Genomic DNA, 16,587 nt, shown 5'->3' on the forward strand with positions numbered 1-16,587 from the left:
GTTCTCACTGCAAGCTCTCGACATGAGTTACACCCCAGTGAGTTGCAGGAACGTGTACCTCACTGCGAGGCGTCACCTTTCCATCTGCTTCTGTATACGTGCGTGTTTGCATATGCGCCTGCAACTGATAAAACGTTCCCTCTCCTACGTCCTCTACCTGATATTGTGAAGTCATGTAATACTTTATTGATCAGTCTGTTGCCATGACCCATGACACTTCCCCCAGAGTTAACTGCAGCTGTGTCCCCTGAGCTTGCCGTGATTGCTCAGGGTGAAGGCTGGGCACGCTGCATTTCTTTTTTTGAAGCCACAGACAATAAATAATAGTGGACGAGGTGAAAGTGACATCTACCGCTGGTTTCTAAGTGGTCGTTTTAAAGGCATCAGAAGAAAAGTGGAGTGAGTAAATCCAAAGTAGAGCTTAGTTTGGAGGCTTGGAATGATTTATTATTCCATTTATTAGTCAAGGTATCAGATAGTTGTCCAAAATACCAATCTGAGGGACTACAGAGCCCAAGGTCACCTCTTACACCTTATGTAAAGAATTGTGGTGTTATTGAGCAGCCCTGTCACAGAGAAATTACATTCCTAGATAACTAAGTTATTTTCTTAGACACAGTTTTTGTGGCATCGTAATCACTAGCTGGATTTTTTTCACTTTCTCATCTATGGTCACGAGCTCTGGGTAGAGACTGAAAGTAAGAGATTGTGGATACAAGCGGCAGAAATTAGTTTCCTTTAAAGAATGTAGAAAGGAGTTCAGTCATTTGAGAGAGTAGAGCTACTACCCCTCTATTGCATGTCCCACCGGAAGGAGGCCCCGGGGCAGACCCAGGACACGCTGGAGAGATTACATCTCTTGACTGACCTGGGAACGCCTCTGTGTTCCCCTGGATATGATGGAGGAGATGGCTGGGGAGAGGGAAGTCTGGGATTCTCCATGTAGGCTGCAAGCCCTGAATAAATGGAAGATGGATGGATGGATGGATGGATTTCATTGCAATAAATGAAGCTCCATATTTATGACCTGCATCCGCAGGAGGGCGTTGGGGTCAATGATAAGCACAGCTTTAATATATCAGAGACTGGTGTGCCATTCAAACTACAATCTTTGGCTAAGCTTGGAGAAGGATTTCAATTTTATGTAAATAAGTGTTGTGTAACCATACAACTGAATATTGTACAAGACAAAATAATCAAAGTTCTCCAGGGAAGGAAACCGTAAACAACGTGTTTGTTATATGCCAAATACGTTATTAGCAAAAATGCTTTTTCTTTTTAGGATACAGTGTTGTAGAAGCAATGGTGCTATCTACAAATATAAATTTGTCTTATCTTGGAAGAAACTTTACAGATTATTTTATAAAAGTGATTCAGACAATGAAGATGTGTGTTATTAAGTTATTATTACGTTTTTTTCTCAAGGTGTAAAGTATGTAGTCCAAAATCGAAATCATGGGAAGTGAGTGAATCTACACAATATCCTGGAACAGAAATACACAAGAAAAACCACTACAAACATAAGGCAGAGGTCAAAACCCTAGAAGTTCCAGTGGTCTTCCCCATTTCTGCTGAAAAAGAATAATAGTGTCCAAGTTTTCCGTCTCCTTCTATTTCCATGTGGAAATAGAAGGAGACCGGATCAGGGGAATCTTCCCAAGCAGATTCTTTCATTCCCACAGATCTTGCAACCTGATGGTGTGCATGAGATTTACTTTTGGGGCAGTTTGGTGATGTTCCCATTCTGTACTTACTATAGATGTGTGGACATGATGCAAAATCTCTTTCTACACATTATTGTACACCAGGATGTTCTTAGGTTCAAGCTTAACGTCTCATAATTTGGATATAAAGTGTTTTTGTTGCTTATACTTAAGGAAAAAATGTAACAGAGGTGAGTCAGACGGGATTCTCACTGAGTGAAACTGATGAGTTTTAAAAGCAGTGATTAAAACAAAGTTCAGGATCTTTTCAAATCATCTGCACAGATATATTTGTTACTGATCAATTTAAACCTGTAGCACCAAGTGTGTTATATTTGATACATGAGTTTTTGAGATCTCGACATCATCAGTGGGATTTTTTTAACTCGAACTCTCTGATGTTTTGCTGTTGTTGTTTTTGTTTAGGATGAAAAAACAGTAAAAAATATATATATACAAATTTAAACTCATATATGCAAATTGATGTTTTTTCTTAGTAAGGATGTTCATCCATTCTTTTGTGCTTTTTTCTACCCCTCACCCCCAACATCTGCTGGCTGCCCCTTTTTTCTTCCTGTTATAAGAGAGTTTTTCCTTCCCACTGTCACCAAGTGCTTGCTCATAGGGGATCCTCTAATTGCTGGGGTCTGCTCTTTACCTTACAGTACATCAACTCTTGTTGGTGACTTGGTGCTTTATAAATACATTGTACTTAAATAGAATGGGAACTGAATATAACTGATTTAAAATAGAATGAACTGAACTGGCTTTACAGGGCTAAATTCCACCAGAGGTCCAAATGACTGAACTAAATCTACAATGCATTATTAAACTAGAAACTCAAAAACATTCTTTTTTTCATTAAGGATTATTGTATTATTTTTAAATCACCACGCAAGTCCCTTGGCAGTACTGTAGATACAGAGTGCGTATTTGTGTGTGAATGTTATGCCCCTTTTAAAACATTAGTTGTATAAACAGTGAAATCAATTTCTCTCTACAAACAACTGCTGCCTCTAGTGTGATCACACCCTTCATGAACTGCTCAAGGACACTTAAGAAGGGAGGGTGTTTGCCGGAGCGGGGGCTTGACTTTGGGTTCTCAGGATGAATGACTGTCTCTCACATACAAGGCCAACCCTTCCCCTCACACTGAGTGAACATAACAGGGACTACATCACATCTTCAGTATTGGTAAATTTGCCCAAATTGCTTTCTCCCTCCTCCTGAATCGACTGTGCACTGTTTAAACTGGGAGTCACTTTGACGCATGTATTATTCAAACAACATCTGGCACCACTGCACGAACTCTGATGCGTTTTCCCTTAAACAACTCCCACTCAAAGCTCATCTGGCTAAAGTTTGTCCAGCAAATTTGCAAGCGGCCAAGTGGAGACTTTCAGTTTTGTTTGATTTTGTATAAGATTTATGTCCGACTCAAGTAGGTCAGTCACAATTTCTTTGTTTATCAAGGCTTTTGCTCTTTGGGATGATTACTAGTAGGTCAAGTATAGTTTGATTTCTTTTTAGGGATGAAAAGAATGAAAGTAAGATGAGGGTAAGAGGAAGACCAGTCATGTATGCCTGCTGGGTGTGGAATATTAAATCTGATGTGAGCTTGTCAGATTGGCAAGAAATCATTGACAAATGTGTTTACTGGCTTTTTTTCTGTGATTGCTGGGGAAAAGCAATAATCAGGACTATAATGAGCAAGGCCCATAATCCCTGTGCTTGGTGACAGAAACCAGGCCTGCTTAATTAAGGCACTGATTTCCCACAGGGCACCAGGCCTTTTTTTCACCCCCCTTGTCCTCGCCCTGACTTTATAGGCTTCGCTTTATTTGGTATTTTGTGCGGAGATGTCTCCAAGATCTGTCGAAGGAAAAGAGATTGGTTTTGGAATATTTGGGTTTTACTGATCTTTTATGACATGTTTGCTTTTACCTCTAGCAATATTCAAATGATGTTTACTACAAAAACTTTTTAGGAAGTGAACTTCTCACAATCCTACAACCAACAAGGGCTGCTCCATTGAAGTAGAAGTAATGGGCTCTGTTTAAAAACCCTGCTCGAGTCCCTTCGTGCATGCTGTGGAAAAGCAGCCTTGCGTGAGGGTGAAAAAGCAACTCAGTCGAGAAACAGAGGAAAGACATTTTAGACACACTGTCTTTAGTTTAAACCAGAAAGACGGCAGGTTGGCGTTAGCAGGTGTTTTATAGAGAAGGACGACCCTGGAAAAAAAAAAGGTCACATTTAATTGCAATGCTTTCAGCTGCCTGAGTACCCGAGTCTTTCCAAAGATTTTCTCAAAAAGAGAGAACTTTGCTGAAAAGCTGAGCAATAATCTGAGGGTCAGTCTGCACCAACAGACAAGCAAAAAGTCAAACTGGAGATTGGATATCACACATCTCACATATCACCTCCTCTGATGTGTTACTCCACCACAGTAGCTTCACACTCTGAGCGGTTGTATTATTTAGTGTTTGTGGAACGGAAGCCAGCGAGGAGACCAAAACAGTAAATCTGCTGTCGAAGAAGAGGCATCTGAAAATGGAGAGGAGGTGGCAGCTAAAGCAAATTTTCAGCCGCAGTGTGGATTTTGGCCACAGAACAGAGGGAGAAAGAGGCACTCTGTATCAGCCTCTCCATCTCTTCTCCCTCTCTCTTTGGCTCCCTGCACCACCTCCACTTTCATGTCTCATTCCCTTTACTTTTTTCTCCTCCCTCCCCATCCCTCTTTTTTTCCTCTTCTCCATCTGCTTTGGACTTGGGGAACACAGAGACCGCTGGCCGCCCGGCAGCCCAGTGCAGCGGAGGTGTGAACCCTCTAATCGTCTGTCGTTACCCACTGGCACTTCCCACACTAATACTCAACTTAAGGGCGTCATGTCTAGTATGTTAGCATCAATAAATCATTATCACATTAATTCTGACACATTAGGGTAATTCACTTTAACAAATGAGAACACTGGTGCGAAGACTGACATCATTTTTACTCTGCTGTACTTTCCTGCATGATGTGTTTCTTATTTCATAACAAAGAATGCATATTCAATGACACAGAATGGAGCAGATTCAACTTTTTGTTATTTTTGCTTAATTTCATACTTGAGCTTTATGACTTATTATTTTTTCCACATTTTAGAGCAAACACAATTTCCATAGAAGTAGAACAGTAAAGGGATGCAGTAAGGGGGTACAAGGATCAAAGCCACTTGCTACAGATAGCATCATTGAAGTATTAGTTTGGCATCATGGGTAATATACTTAATGACTGTCTTGCTTACTTGACTTTCTACTGTAAGTACAGTGCAGAACTACAATCTGTTGAGAGTTACAGGAGGTACAGAAACTTTGTTTCCTGAGTCATAAGTTCTATCCTGCTCTAACCTCGCAGCTCGCAGTCATGTACCAATAGAGCCTTTCTGACTGACATTAAACTACTTATTAATATTTACTTAATTTTTTTCCCCACCATATACATAAACACTTCAGATCCTGCTCATCAGTAATGCTGATGCTTTCTAGATGGTGGATTAATATATCTGATTGTATGTTTTTGTGTTCGCATGATCTCCAACAGCGCTCGCTAAAAAGCAGCCACGAATTATGACAGAACCTCCACCGTGTTTTAGAGATGGCTGTTGTATCCGGAATTGAATTAAATCCAGAATTGAATTCAAAATTCTGCTCCTCACATACAAGGTCTTAAATAATCAGGCCCCATCTTATCTTAATGACCTTGTAGTACCATATCACCCTATTAGAGCACTTCGCTCCCGCTCTGCAGGCCTACTTGTTGTTCCTAGAGTATTTAAAAGTAGAATGGGAGGCAGAGCCTTCAGTTTTCAGGCCCCTCTTCTGTGGAACCAGCTTCCAGTTTGGATTCGGGAGACAGACACTATCTCTACTTTTAAGATTAGGCTTAAAACTTTCCTTTTTGCTAAAGCATATAGTTAGGGCTGGACCAGGTGACCCTGAATCCTCCCTTAGTTATGCTGCAATAGATGTAGGCTGCCGGGGGATTCCCATGATGCATTGAGTTTTTCCTTTCCAGTCACCCTTCTCGCTCACTATGTATTAACAGACCTCTCTGTATTGAATCATATCTGTTATTAATCTCTGTCTCTCTTCCACAGCATGTCTTTTATCCTGTCTTCCTTCTCTCACCCCAACCGGTCGCAGCAGATGGCCGCCCCTCCCTGAGCCTGGTTCTGCCGGAGGTTTCTTCCTGTTAAAAGGGAGTTTTTCCTTCCCACTGTTGCCAAAGTGCTTGCTCATAGGGGGTCATATGATTGTTGGGTTTTTCTCTGTATCTATGAAGCGCCTTGAGGCGACTTTTGTTGTGATTTGGCGCTATATAAATAAAATTGAATTGAATTGAATTATCTCTCTCCTGCATATTGACAATTTGGATTTCAAATTATTCATCACTCCATAAGTCCTGTTACCTGTGAATTTCAGCCCAGTTCTTGTGTAATTTGGCACTCCCCAGCCTTTTTTCCCTTTTCTCCTTCCTTAAAAAAGGCTTCTTGACAGCCACGCTTCCACTGAGACCATTTCAGTGAACAGTATATGGATCAACTAAAGGGCCAGAAGCAACTGTCAGGTCCTGTGTCAGGTCTTTGCTGGATTTTTTTCCCCATCGAGGACATACCTTTCAGATACTGTTCTGAAAGTCATCTACTCTAGATAGTTTTTTTTCTTTTTTTCAGGACTGCCACTGTTTTTTGTCCTCTACTTGACCAGTTTCCTAATATTTTTGATTTTAGCTCTTTAAGAATCACCTTGTTGGGGCAAAAATATTTGTTTATGCCTGTCAAGCTGTGTTACCTTTGTCATTTTTCATTGATTCAGTTAAACAAAAGGTACCAAATTATACATTTTTGCAGCAGGCTGCTGGTAACAAAGTGCCAAAAGATAACATTTAAAATTGTTTCTTTGACTGTAATATACAGGCACAATACTGGTGCATCACTTGAGTTAGGTGCCTTTTTTATGCTTGAATGATTCATAGGTCAGTATTGAGTGGCTTAACAAAAAAACATTCCTCTGAAAATGATCATGTACAAGGACTGGAATGAAAATGAGTGAAAAGGCCGACAATGTCCAAAGAAAAAATGCTTCAGAAAGCCTGAAGAACTACTGCTCAAGATCACAACCTCCTAAAACCTGAACTCTTTCATGGCATGCATTTTTAATGTCTCTTTGCTCTTTGGACTGATTGGGACCTGATGAATGTAAAAACAAAGATTATTTTAATTTTTTTTAACCTGATTTTGTATTTTCTGAGAACAATGAGATCCACATGAGGACATTTGCTTTAGATTTCGATAGAACAGTGGCAGTATAATGACCTGTAATCAGGCACTTGTAGAGCAAAATTTAGTATTTTGGTCTAGACGACCCAAAATGTGATGTCCACACATGTGGACGCCAGGTCCTAGGAGCTTAAAAAAGTCCGGCTCCTTAGCAGCAAAATCGAAAGAAATGAGGGGTGGCTCAAGACTGCTGCACACTACTGTATATTAAGCTATGGCATCCTGTGCTAATGTGTAAAGCCACCATCTGCCACCTTTGTCCCTGTGTTATCACTATTAGCCTGTTTTTATAACTAAAGGTAGAATAACATCCACTATTTACTTCCATGTTATGCATGTAATGCGCATGTCAAGCTAACTGCACAAAGAATGACTAAAGATAAGTGTTTAGATAATCACATCTCAACTGGTTCATGAAAATACCTGTTACACCTCTGAAAAACTAATATCACAGCAGCTCATACTCAAAAAATGTATCAAAAAACTATAATTAAAACCAGAGCAGCAGAAGCTTACAGTACTTTGTGTGTCTGTGTATACTGTATCACTTTATCAAACCCTCTGTGTCTTATTGTGTCAACACATCAATCCAAAGCTTTGCTATTACACCACTCCCTGTAGATAAAGGCGATATTAAAACTTCTCTTTAAACACTCTGGTTTGCGTCAGTGTGCACAGCAGATGTTTGACATTGCACTCACACAAACTGTATCAACCTGCCTGAATGAACAAATTATTGGCAATTTTCACAGACAAATCTCATGTCATGCACAGTGTCTAACAAATTTATTAAACCCCACCCAGTTTAAGGTTTATGCCACAGCTGTCCTACAGTATTGGTAATTACCAAAATAATGTTTAACCTACTAGTGTGTGCTAGTCTTTTAATCTGAATGACATTTTTAATGCTATCCATGAATTTTCAAATTTACCATTTTGCAAAAAATGTATAAAAAATAGTCGAGTGTGTTATTATTATTTTTTATTATAATGCCAAATTACTTGCCAAAATTAATTGTTTGTGTGAGTCATTTTTAAGTGGCTGAATGTTATGCATGATTCATTTCTGACTTGTTCAAAACTAAAAATAATGGTTTTTATTTTGCAAATAACAAAACCGTATTAATGTTGTTATAACCAAATTTGAGCCGGCCCTCTGGACATGACTGAGTTTTTGACAGATTTCCAAAACATTTGTTTTCTTGTTTTAACGACAGATGTTTACATAAATTTGTTAAGCACTGTATAGGTTTGTGCGTGATTATATTTAGCCTGTCGGCAGTTATGATTGCGATGCTTTGTGAAGTGTTGGCCACGGGTGTGAATATTACTCTAAATTAGAAAAAGGGAACACTGCAGGACACAGATATTTTCTTTTCCTTGTTTTGCCACCAGTCATATACAAACGTATAATAAGGACTTATTATATGGACTCCTTTTCTATTATCTCTTATCTTCTCACCCTTCCTCTTCTTTTTCTCACTTGCTCACTGTGTCTCGCTTACGCACAAGGTGTCCTTTGGCGGTGGTGCGTGACACACTAGGTTGTGGCATTAGTGAGACAGGGCTGTCACTTCCAACTTGTCAACATAAAGCATTACTTATGTGAAGGTGTGTGTTTAAAACCAAACCACAGTCTTTTACAATAAAAACTAATAGTTTTTAGTTTTTTAAACCAGCAGGTGAGAAAAGTGTATAACTTCGCGGGGGAGTGAACCATAGTCCATAGCTGCCCCTTTACCTTCGTCCTATGCCATTACCATCCCTGCAAACTCTAATACAGGGGGCGCTACTTCTTGAACCTCAACATTTGCCATTTAAAAGTTGCAGTAATCCTTTAGGCCAAAACATAGATAAAACGCTCCCACCGGACGAGCCTGGGCATATGAACACATGTTCTGAAATGAACCCCATTCTTCCAGGTGAAAGTCCGCTACTTAACCCACCGCACTACAAAGTCTTTCTTTCTTCATGTTCTTTCCTCGTTATACTAATTTATGCTGAAGGATATATTATGGTTTGTACTGATCTTGTCTAAACAGGCTTGTGATTGGATAAAATATCCTTTCATTGCCTAGATCAGGGGTCTCCAACTCCAGGCCTCAAGGGCCGGTGTCCTGCAGGTTTTAGATCTCACACTAGGTCTACACACCTGAATGAAATGATTAGTTCATTACCAAGCCTCTGGAGAACTTCAAGACATGTTGAGGAGGTAATTTAGCCATTTGAATCAGCTGTGTTGGATCAAGGACACATCTAAAAACTGCAGGACACCGGCCCTCGAGGCCTGGAGTTGGAGACCCCTGGCCTAGATTTTTAAAAGCCTAAAACCAGAGCCTATTGGGTGTGCAGGAGTGTAGTATCCAATATGCAGAAAGGTTATTATTGACTTCAGTTGAAGAGGCTCAAAAAGCATGATGCTTACTCTGTTATCAACACAAACAAAAAAAATTAATTTTGTGATCTCATTTACTCATTTGCCTGCTAAATGTCCAAGAATCTAATGAATGTGACTCATTCTTTGAGAAGTTACTCAATAACACTAATATGGTCATTTATTATTAGAAGATCATTTTCATTGGCATCAGTCCCTTGTCAGGTTGGTCAAACTGTCATGGAAAATTAAATATGATTATATTTTTTTTCCAGATGATTTTCCACTATATTAGGTTTAAGCAGTGCAGAAACCCAATAACTTTAAGATTATTGTGTCTAATGTGACTCTTTTAGGTTTAAGACATAAAAAATTTCAGTTGTCTAATTACTTGTTGCCTTTTTCTAAATCAACCTAAGGACCTAAGAGCGAGGATAGCATGAAAACTGTAGTAAGTGCGTAGAGAAAGTTGGGAATCTGGGTCCTGTAGCTCCTTCTTACTCAGCGTCATATGTAGCTGTTTTTGGGGGTTTTTGCATGTGGGATTAGATTAATCGAGAGGCTGCATTTGTAGCTTCGCTGTGAATGTCAGGCCAGATTACCGTTGCCTACAGCAGCCAGGCCATGTGTGTGTGTGTATGTGTGTGTTTGCCGTGTTCTACTTGCTCATTAGACTCCAGGTCTTTCTTCCTTCAGTCCTGATGACAACCGAGGCGCTTTTCACAGCACTGGAGACGTCTCACCTGCCGATCTAATGTGAAAGGAGAGGGGGAAAGACAAACATGGATCTTCTTTGTGCTAACAGGTTGAAACTGTAGGCTCACACCCCGCAGCAATTCAAATTCAGATCTAGAAAATACCCCGGGCAGAGACAGGAATTTGGCTATACATTACAGCAAGGTTACTTATGCATTTTCATTCCTCTCGAGATGCTCGGATTAGGAGTTTTATATGCGTGGCATGTGTGCAGCATGCTGGTTTGTGCGGCAGACTTCTGTGCGTGTCAGTGCTTTGACTGACACAAGCGGCGCTACGTGTCATGGTGCTGGAAGTACATCAGCGGGATTTTGGGAGAGGGAGCTGCTTTTTGACTTGATACATGATACATGAGCAGCTATCCATAATGAATGCTTCCCTGCTACTTATCGTATTAGCTGAAACCCTGCTCTCCAAGTACTTTCCTTAAATAACATGCGGAAAATTGTGTTTTTTGGCAGATGAAGACGAAAAGCGTCTTCCTGTGAAGATGTCAGACGCATAATGAAGTGTGTCATCCCTATCTGAGGGGCGGCAGCGTCGCCGTTAAGTATTGTTGACCTGTCTGTGCTTGCAGGGAATGCTTTCAAGGCCTTGATATAGTGGATGCAGCAAGACTTGAATTTGCTTATATTTTCCAGCACCAGACAACGTGCGATGAGCTGTTTTCGTGAATCCAACAGAGCTGTTCCTCGAGGAGTTCCTGCTGCGATATGGCAAGGCACTGAGGCATCTGGGTACCTACTGACCACTTAACTGCCTGCGCTTGTCGATAACTCTTTATAAAGATCAATTAGGGCGATCAGTGGTGAGAACGCTGCTGGGGCTGAGGTGCCATATTGAGCTGTTTCTGTGTGATGATGTCACAAGCAGTCCTTTTCCAGAGAAGGAGCCTGAGCCCTCCAGACATTCCACTTCATTAAAGGGGTGTTCTCCCCAAACCGGAGCAGTGAACTCAGCAACGAGCTACTTCTCTCTTCCCCTCTGCTACGTCTGTGCCTCGAGAGTTGGCCGAGCTCTCGCTGTGTCCAGCCGGCCATCTCGTTTAAAGGGGTTCTGACTGAAACACTGAGCCGCAAAAATCAATTTAGGGAGTAGTGGCAGTTTTTTTCATTTATCCTTCATTCACCTTCTTGCCCTTGCGAAATGTTCGTTTACACATTTTACAACCCGAGTGATTACACGCTGCTGTTTTCAGTTCATTGTGCTCTTTTTATCTGCCCTGCCGTGGAGTGCTTCTCAACGTCCCCCACCTCCCTCTTACTCGTTCCACTTGTGTCTGGCGACGTGATAAATGTGGTTGTCATGACACCCGTTGGAGCCAATGAGCTCACTGAAACCAGTGTGTGTGTCATGTCCAGCTGCTGACAGACAGGCTGGTCCAAAGCAAGCTGACCTTCCACCTCCTAACCTTTCTTCCATGCTGATTATTAATCCTACTTACAGCACACTTCCTGTGTCCCTCCATCACAAATTAACCTTTTTCTTCTTCTCTTTCCCCTCTCTCTCCTTCTGTCCTTTTTTCTCTCACGCCCCCCTTCCTCCTCCCCTCCTCCCTCTTGCAGCAAATTTGTTCACGTGAAAATAATTGACGATGAGGAGTATGAGAAAAACAAGAACTTCTTCCTGGAGCTGGCCGAACCTCGCATGGTAGACATGAGTCTGCAGAAAGGTGCAGTACTGACTCTATTTATTTATTTTTAACCACTTCCCTTCTTTCCCTCAGTTTCTTCTTGCTATCTTCTTACATTGTCGTTGTATTATATCTCACTGTTTATAGCCTCCCTGCTTATCTGTCCTCTTCCTTCACCTACTCTTTCATTACACTACTCTATGACATTGGCGCCCTACTCACCTCACGACACCCTCCTTTTATTTTACGCCCATTCTCAGCTATTCTTTCATGCAAAAAAAAAAAAAAAACAGCTGCAAAATCAAACCATCGCTATTGTAATGACAGTCTCCCCAGACAGCATCATCATCTGCATAAAAAGAGAACAGGGAGTCTAGGAGCTGCTTTCATTTACCTTCTCAAAGGAGCAAGTAGCCATTATTATGCAAAGACACGTTTTACTAAATGCAGAGTAGTAGCTATTTTTAACCATATTTTTGCTTGAGTGAAAAATGCAAGCATGCTGTTGTTGGTGAAATTAAATTACCGATTTTTGTTTTGCTGTGAGACAGAATAACTCACATGAATGTTTGAATTTCATAGTTTACATGAAACTATATGAGCCTAAAACATTGTTTTTTATCACAGCATCTTATAATGAGGACATGTGCATCTCTTAGCTTCTTATATTTCTTCTCCTGTATAACAAGCATATCCTTTTTTTTTTTGCAACAAGGTGAATAAGAGAATAAAAGTAAAATAAAAGAATCCAAATCAGAGCAAGTTTTCATCATAAGTTTTGTTTGTTGCCTTGTTGCCGTTTGTTGTTGATAATGTGTGCTGAAAGAAGCCAACAGGCATTTTCTTAAGTTTTGTGCACCGTTATCTAATGCAGTGTTATCTAACCATGCTCAAGGCCAGGCAACGGGAGAAGCTCACAAGCTGGTGCGGAGGGTGCAGAAACTAACACTTGGCTGTTCCCTCCAAACACTACAGCTCATTATGTTTACGTTATTGGGTCTGGCAGCACTGTCTGTGCGCCGGCTTCCCATGTTCTCAGAGTCATGATGAAGAGCAGCTACTACGCAGGTCTCCATGAGTGACGGCCGCGTCACTCTGCCGCTGCTCTGTGATGCTTCTTGTTTTTAAATTCCATTTCTGTGTTGTTGCAGGGTTTTTTTCCCCCATACGCACACATGCAAGCTGCCTGTCAAGCATCTTGTTTTAAATTTGTAAGATTGCCGTTAAGCTTATCCCAATTGAATGTAATAGTAAAAATAAACTATAATTATATGGCTTTTTCTGCTCTATTTGATCAACCAAAGCACTTTTTTTTTTACCACAATCTTCAATCGCTTATGTGCTTTTCTCTGTGCATAAGCACTTTTAATGTAATATTCACAAACTCACATGCAGGAAGGGAGCCAACCACGGACTTTCCAATTGGTAGATGATCTTTGGCCTTGTAAACACACAACAAGGTGTTTGTTTACATGGTCCAAACCACTGCTTACACTCAAGAACAAGAAGGCCAGATTAAACGCTGCCAGAAAGCATCTAAAAGAGTCTGCACAGTTATAAAAAATCTTTGTCAAGATGAAACCAAGAGTAATCAGTATCAAAATGATGGGAAGACCAAAGCATAGAGAACGGGAAGGAACAGCTCATGAGGTGAAGATTATTCAAACATGGTGGAAGCAGTGTTGTGGCATTGTCATGTATGGCTGCCACTAATGTTCATCGATGATGTGACTACTGATAGAAGCAGAAGGGTGAATTTTGAAGTGTACAGGGATATAATCTCTGCTCAGATTCAGTTAAATGCTGCAAAACTAATTGGGCTTCACAGTACAAATGGATAATGACCCAAAGTATATTGTAGTAGTAACCCAAGAGTTTCTCAAGGCAAAAAACGGAAATACTCTTCAATGGCAAAAGGTCATGTTGAAGACAAAATGAAGGCACAGAGACCCACAAACAAACAGGAGCTGAAAGTGGCTGCAGTAAAAGCCTGGCAGAGCATCACAGACGTCAGACAGTCTCTGAATGCAAAGATGATTAAAAAGAGTTCTTATATATAAAATTATGTTAGCTTGTCAAGTTCATTTTAAGACTCTGAAAATAGAGACTCTGTATAAAACAATGTGTAATTCCCAAACAGTTAGTGCAAAATTTTGGTGAAGCATCTGAATCTACTGTATAACGTTTCCTTCACATCCACTCTTAGTTTTTGAATATTCTCTTAACAAAATAAGCTCCAACATGCACACGTAAGCTGTCGATCAAACCTGTGACACATACACTCATTAGTATCAAATCAAATCTGAACAAGATTTCACTAATTAGTCACACAAATTAGCATTTAGTGTATAAAACACCACAAACATATATTTAGTAGTGTATAATATTTCTTCCAACATGAGTAAAATTAAACAGAAAGCCAAAAACTTTAAAGAGATAGGTGCTTAAAAGAAGGTAAAAACGTTTGGAAGCATTTGTATCGACAGGTGAAATAAATATATTTTGATAGATTGCTGTAAATATGATTAGACCTTGCAGTAGGGGCCTCCTGGTGCTTTAATGCAAAAAAAAAAAAAAAATTAAAATCACTTGTGCGTTTGTTTTTTATCGCTTCCAACGGTCGAGGTCTACTGCAGGACTACTGGGTTCACTGCAGTGAACACGAGTGAGGATTGTTAAAGACAGAATAGGTGAAGAGGAAGTGGAGGTAGAGCGAGCTATCTGCTCAGATGGAGGGAGAGATGAAGATGGATAATGACGGCTGGAGCTAAGGAGGACACATGCCAATGGCCAGGTTCAGTCTGAAGAAATCAGAACAGCTGCTTTGTTGGGCCATAGGCTGAAGGGAAAGAAAGTGAAACCTTTTGAGTGGTTTCTGTATGCAGATGATAAAATATTCAATGCATGTTTTTCTTTCAATTTCTTTCTATTAAACATACTCGTGTATACTTATTGCCAGACTGATTAAAGTGTTACTAATTCTGATACTAGAAAGATAAAAACACAATGAAAGTGCAGACTGTGTTGACAGTGAGTAATGTGAGCTCTGTCTACTTACTTTTTTAAATGCACGGGGTAATGAATGTTTGATCAAGGGTAATAAATGTTTGATCTATATGTGATGAGGAGGTAATGAAAAAGCTTTTCTCTATTTATTTCCCGTGCACGATTATCTTTTATGAATGTGCCCGTGCTGATGAAATCTGTTTGATTTGATATTAGAGAAAGCACACACCAGTGTTTTAGAGGTTACATATACACCAGTCTCCTGCTGCCATAGTAGGTGCTGCTGGATCACAGTGATGTGGATGATATGATAATTTCTCCGTTTTCATATATAATGTAGCGATTATATTGTTGTTCATAACCGCTGATGTGGGGCTGATTGGGTTTGTTTTTCTCCTTATTAAAGCTGTAGTGTTGGAGCAGAATTGATGAATATTCTATGAGAGTCTTTGTTTTGTTGCCCTTTTTTTTCATATGCAACAGCCTTGCTCCATTTTCCTCGCAGCCTTTGCATCAAACAACAACAAACTTAGCTCTTAGTTCTTTATTATTTCCTTCCCATGATGATCAAACTAGGAGCACAAAAAAACAACTGTTAGATTTTTGATCTTCACAGTGACATCACTCATTGTTGCAGCCAGGGGCGATTCTAGGATTAGAGCTTTGGGGGTGCTGAGCACCCAGAGAGCTGCCCAGCCAGGCAAGATAAATCATATGATTCTTAAATTCATCAAGTCTCTCTGTCCCTGGGTCCTCGTCTCAAAACATGACGTCACTGTTTTGTACATTTTAACACAATTTAATCCCAGATTTGTGAAAGAAAAGCAAAACACTTTTTTGAAAAGTCTGTAACAAAACCATCAAATCTGATAAAGGTTATTTAAATGCTGCCAAAGAAGAATGGATTGGAATAAAAAAATTACATATCCTAACCTTAATTACTGGGGGAGAATAATGAATGATGCTCATAGTGAGTAAAAAGTAAACCGAGTGCATTTTTTGGACAGAGATTCACTTTTAATGTGTATGTATAATGTAATACAGATACATTAAAAAAAAAAAAAACACTCCCAAAACAGAATAAATTATTACAAATAAAAGTATTTACTGCAGACACTAATTTTACTAATTTAATAATACTAATTTTGTGTTGTAAGATTTATGGGTTTCATTCTTTCATAGTGGTACTTAGGAGAGCTTGACATTTTTATCAGGTGGTACACACTGTAAAAAGTTTGTGAAACACTGATAAGTGTATGTGTGCTTTTGGAAAACATTTAAAGCTGCTGTACAGAATCTCTGAAACAAGCTAGCTTAAAACATTTTTAGAATATAAACAGAGCACTCTGCTTCTCTTTACAGCTCCTCACTCCACCAGGGCACCGTTTGGCACTTTCTGATAGTGCGCAAATGTGGCGCACGTACTGCGGCTGTCAGGGCTCTGTGTGTGGGCAGGTGGAGATGTGGATCCAAGTGCAGGACTCAGAGATGTGTTTTCAATGTAACTGAAAACCTCAGCTTTATTGCTGGCACCAAACAAAACAGAAACCAAACATGAAAACACTAACTGGAACACACAGGCAGGATCTGAGGGTACGACGCGACACTGAGCACAGGAAAACACAGGGCTAATATACACAGGGTGGTAATCAGGGAATGGGCAACAGGAGGGAGACACAGCTGGGAGAAATTGGACTAACGAGACAGGGGAGCAGTAGAACTAAACACACTCACATGAGACAGACCTTCACAATAAAACAGAAAATAAGAAACCACTAAACAAAGATGCAGACA

At 40.1% G+C, this 16,587-nt stretch overlaps 1 protein-coding gene across 2 annotated transcripts in view; it reads left to right on the forward strand.

The window, feature by feature from the left end:
• slc8a3 (solute carrier family 8 member 3) overlaps positions 1 to 16,587 on the forward strand; it is a 126,266-nt gene that overhangs the window by 72,035 nt on the left and 37,644 nt on the right. For both annotated transcript variants that reach the window (XM_035911137.2, XM_087832979.1), the window contains exon 3: positions 11,720 to 11,826. In XM_035911137.2, the coding sequence (XP_035767030.1) occupies positions 11,720 to 11,826 (107 nt within the window). The remainder of the gene's footprint in view (positions 1 to 11,719; positions 11,827 to 16,587) is intronic.

Source organism: Neolamprologus brichardi, chromosome 19 (assembly GCF_056152115.1).
Source record: "Neolamprologus brichardi isolate AB-2024 chromosome 19, ASM5615211v1, whole genome shotgun sequence".
Classification (NCBI taxonomy): domain Eukaryota; kingdom Metazoa; phylum Chordata; class Actinopteri; order Cichliformes; family Cichlidae; genus Neolamprologus; species Neolamprologus brichardi.